This window comes from Drosophila ficusphila, unplaced genomic scaffold (assembly GCF_018152265.1).
Source record: "Drosophila ficusphila isolate 14025-0441.05 unplaced genomic scaffold, ASM1815226v1 contig_197, whole genome shotgun sequence".
In the NCBI taxonomy this organism is placed as follows: domain Eukaryota; kingdom Metazoa; phylum Arthropoda; class Insecta; order Diptera; family Drosophilidae; genus Drosophila; species Drosophila ficusphila.
Window position 1 is genome coordinate 6,087,230 of NW_025064091.1, and position 4,088 is coordinate 6,091,317.

Sequence of the window (4,088 nt, forward strand, 5' to 3'; positions counted from 1 at the left end):
CACATTTCATTAGGTTTCTAGTTGCCACACGAGTTAGATCAAAAAAAATCACAAAATTTTAGTCAACTCCACACGATTCCTAAATTATTTTAGAAATATTTTAAAGTGAAAACGATGCAGCCCCAAAGAGATTTGTGCAAGTGTTTCATAAACATGTCTCGTTGCATGCAACAAGGTGATTTCGCGAGTTCCTAAAACTATTGGCTTTCCCAAAAGACTGTTTTTTTTTTTTTAATAATAAATGAGTGCTTTTCTTTAGCTTGTTTCTACAGCACTAGACGTCAATTGCTTCTCAGAAATATTCGGAAGCCGATTGCCTCCGAGAAAGTGGCGGTGAGAACTGATGAAGTCAGTAGGCGTGGCATTCAACCGGGGGAACGCCTTCCATCGGCAGTTAGTATCGTGAGCAGGACCTTTTCAGAGCAGCACAAATCAGCTAAGAATGAAGTAAATACGGCATTCGCTCGATATGAACAATCAATGACCGATTTGGCCGCTAGTGCCCGCAAGATGTATAAGAATGCGCGATTGAGGAACGGCGCTGATCAATTGAGCGATTTAAAAAAATTCGGTAAAGTAACACATTAAACAACTACTTTGATTTAATTTATTAATTTTAATTTATTTGCAGTTCCCTTCGAATTGAGACCTTATAAATCCCAGGAAAAAGTCGCTTGTCCTATAACCGAACGGCTTAACAAGTTGTTCTTTTGCGAACCTTCGGATTAATAAGAGGTCAAACTTGAAGCGCTTTCAAATCGGTTTTGGATATCTTGTCGATGCTTTTGTGGCAAAGAAAACGAACTTTTTTTTAAACTTTGTAGCGTTTTTAATATGCCATAGTAATTTGTATATATAAAAACTCATTTGTTTTATTTTTGCTCACTTGTCAACAGGAAAGAACTCTTATTTCAAAATAAACAAGAAAGGAAGCTAGCTTCGGCAAGCCGAAGCTTATATACCCTTGCAGTCATCAAATATGTCGAACAAAACGCATAAAGGCTAGACAACATCGAAGCTAAGACGATTTTTCTATTCATTTTCCATATTTTTGACTATAGATCATATGGGAGCTATACGATATAGTTGTCCGATTTTGATCAAATTTACCTCGTAATTCAAGAGTCGTAAGAACACTCTATATTCCAAAAATCATACTTGTCTGATGAAAAACAACGATTTTATCAATTTTTTTCCATTAATTCTATATATAATTTTCGATCCCTCCTATGGCAGCTATATGATAGAGTTATCCGATTTTGATCAAATTTAATCCGAAATTCAATAACAGTTAGAAAACGCCATCTTGAAGAATTCAAGTCGATCTGATGAAAAACAATAGAGTGAGAATTTTTTATTTCATTCTCTTGTATTGGAGCTATCCGATATAGTCGGCCGATCCGGCCCGTTCCGACATATATACTGCGTGCAACAACTACACAACTTTTGGGAAAGTTTCAGCACGATAGCTTTAAAACTGAGAGACTAGTTTGCGCGGAAACGGACAGACGGACAGACGGACAGACGGACAGACGGACAGACGGACAGACGTACATACATATTTCGATTCTGCTCGTGATGCTGATCAAGAATATATATACTTTATGGGGTCTGAGGTGTCTCCTTCACTGCGTTGCAAACTTCTGACTGAAATTATAATACCCTTTTGCTCTGCAAGGGTATAATAAGGCATTTTAATTTATTATAAAATAAAAACTTCGTTTTTTATGTTCTAAATATATTTTTTATGACTTGTATAAAATGTTAAAATACAATTTAGTCTACTTCTTCATGAGAACCCTGAAATGCTCTGAATGGCTAATACTTTGTATATATAAAAACTCATTTGATTTATTTTTGCACACTTGTCAACAGGAAAGAACTCTTATTTCAAAATAAATAAGGCATTTTAATTTATAATAAAATAAAAACTTCGTTTTTTATGTTCTAAATATATTTTTTATGACTTGTATGAAATATTAAAATACAATTTAGTCTACTTCTTCATGAGAACCCTGAAATGCTCTGAATGGCTAATACTACAAGTTGTCAAGTCGAAAACTCAGCTGCCGATGAGGATGAATATGAAATGATATGATCCCATTCCTCCAATTTATACGGTTATACGCGGAGGTTTTCGAAATGCTTTCTACGAAAAAGTGGAAAGTTATTGAGAGTTAATTCCTTATATGAATATAAAGTTACTCTAAAATTTTGAAAAACTTTTCCCTTCGTTTTGAGTCGCTTTTAGTAAATTCGTTTTTTGCCAGCGGTCAATTTCAAGCAGGCTGATTCCTTGGTGTATTCCGTCTCCGTTCTTTGTTTGTCCATTTCCATGGCTCGGGATTTGTGCAGCTCCATCGCGGTCTTGGCCCACTCACTTCGTGAATCCGGCTTCTCCACATCAATTTGGGCCGATTTACTGCTCGATGGCAAAATTTCCGAATAAGACGAGCTCTGAGAATTGGGCACGTTCTGGAATGCAGTGGGAAATCGTTTAATCAATACATAAAAACATTAATCACTTGTATTTCCATTATTATATACTTTTGAATAATAGTTAATTAGTGTTCAAGTCAATCATTTATAGAAATATTGAAGTAGACTCAGCAGATCTACGACTATTATAATTTCTGTTGTATATAGAGTATATTATGCATTTAATTTAATCACTCACCTGGATAACTTTGTTGGTCAACCATTGAGGCCTTTGCATGTACCTCTGCTGCTTGTTGTTTCCGGTGGCCGCCAAAACAGTGGCGGATACCCAGGGACCCGGCTTGGGGATCTCCTCGGTTCGCACGGGTGCGTACTCCATGGGAGTCTCTTCCTTGACCGGTTCCCTCTCCACGAGCACTTCCTTTTTGGTCGTCTGACGATCGTGCTCGTCCTGAATTCGTTGGTCGATCAACTCCTGCTCTTGCATGAGACTCTGCATCTTGTTCTGAATCTTTCGCCGCTCTTCGATTCGGCGAACTTTGTCCAGGGCACTGGTGATTTCCTCCGAATCGGAAGTTGCGTCGGAATTGGCAGGCTGATAGCCACGGAGGCTGTTCTGCTTATATGGGGAATAATTTGTATTTTAAAATTTGTAATATATGCATTTTTTCTTATTACACGCACCTGCTCTTTGGCTCTAACTCTGGACTTTTGCCACAGTTCGTGGGAACGACTGTTTTCCAGATTCAGTGTGGAATACCGCTTCTTGTCCTGCCCATCGACGTTGTTGAAATCAGTGATCCTCTGGAGAGTTGGCCAGTTGAAGTTATAGGTACCTTGATTCAGTGGCGGACGCTTTACGAACTTTGCCTTTCTTCGGGAAAATCCCGAAATTTCGCGACACAAAATACCAAACGACTCTGTAAAGGGCCGGGTTTCTAAAAAAAAAAAAACAAGAAAAAAACATTAAAACCAAAACGAAGGTATGCAAATTTGTGTCGACTGTCAATTAATTTTATTTAATATTGTTTCTAGCAAAAATTCAACTTATTTTGTATATTTTCAAGAATTGACCATTGACTTGGTGTTCTGCGTTGATTAGCGCACCTATAAACACTTTGGTTCTTACTTAAAACTTTTAATCCTCGACGGAACATTATTATTTCAGAATATAAAACCGATTTACAAATTTTGGTGTGTGACAAACCGAACACTTTCTTACTGTACTGAAATAAAACTAATTTCTGCTGCGAATGCAAAGTCTATGGCTCCTTGGTTTTTAGTTTCTCCCCTTTAGGTTTTACAACACTTTTTTGTAGGTTTGTAAAAAACGATTGGCGTACAAACTATTATTGCACACTATTTAATCCTAAATTTGTAAAATCCAGTGATTGCATTATAATCTCCCCTCTCTTTTCCATCTAACACCTCATTAGCAGCCGCACATTTTACGATACGCTATTTTCGCTGAGGATCCTACGGTTACATCATCGAAACCTGGGCCATAAATCCTGATCCCAAGGCAATAAAAAGATTCGCGTTTTTTCTCAAATTTTTTTTCGCTGTAAACTAGCGAAGAAAAAAACTGAGCTACAGAACTAAAAAACTGAACTCAGGACTCACCGTAACCAAGGCAAATTTCGTTATTT

The 4,088-nt window shown here is 37.2% G+C and overlaps 2 protein-coding genes across 2 annotated transcripts; one reads left to right on the forward strand and one right to left on the reverse strand.

Annotated features, from left to right (window-relative positions):
* LOC108097909 lies at window positions 1–862 on the forward strand. The gene is made up of 3 exons (XM_017200445.2): window positions 1–175; window positions 260–571; window positions 632–862. The coding sequence occupies exons 1-3, from the start codon at window positions 115–117 to the stop codon at window positions 727–729; spliced, it is 471 nt and encodes a 156-aa protein (XP_017055934.1). The 5' UTR covers window positions 1–114; the 3' UTR covers window positions 730–862.
* Window positions 863–1,932: 1,070 nt separating this feature from the next.
* Window positions 1,933–3,679, reverse strand: LOC108097889. The gene is made up of 5 exons (XM_017200428.1): window positions 3,569–3,679; window positions 3,124–3,377; window positions 2,678–3,055; window positions 2,206–2,475; window positions 1,933–2,149 (listed from the first exon to the last, which is right to left on the reverse strand). The coding sequence occupies exons 1-4, from the start codon at window positions 3,594–3,596 to the stop codon at window positions 2,248–2,250; spliced, it is 888 nt and encodes a 295-aa protein (XP_017055917.1). The 5' UTR covers window positions 3,597–3,679; the 3' UTR covers window positions 1,933–2,149; window positions 2,206–2,247.
* Between the last annotated feature and the right edge of the window lie 409 nt (window positions 3,680–4,088).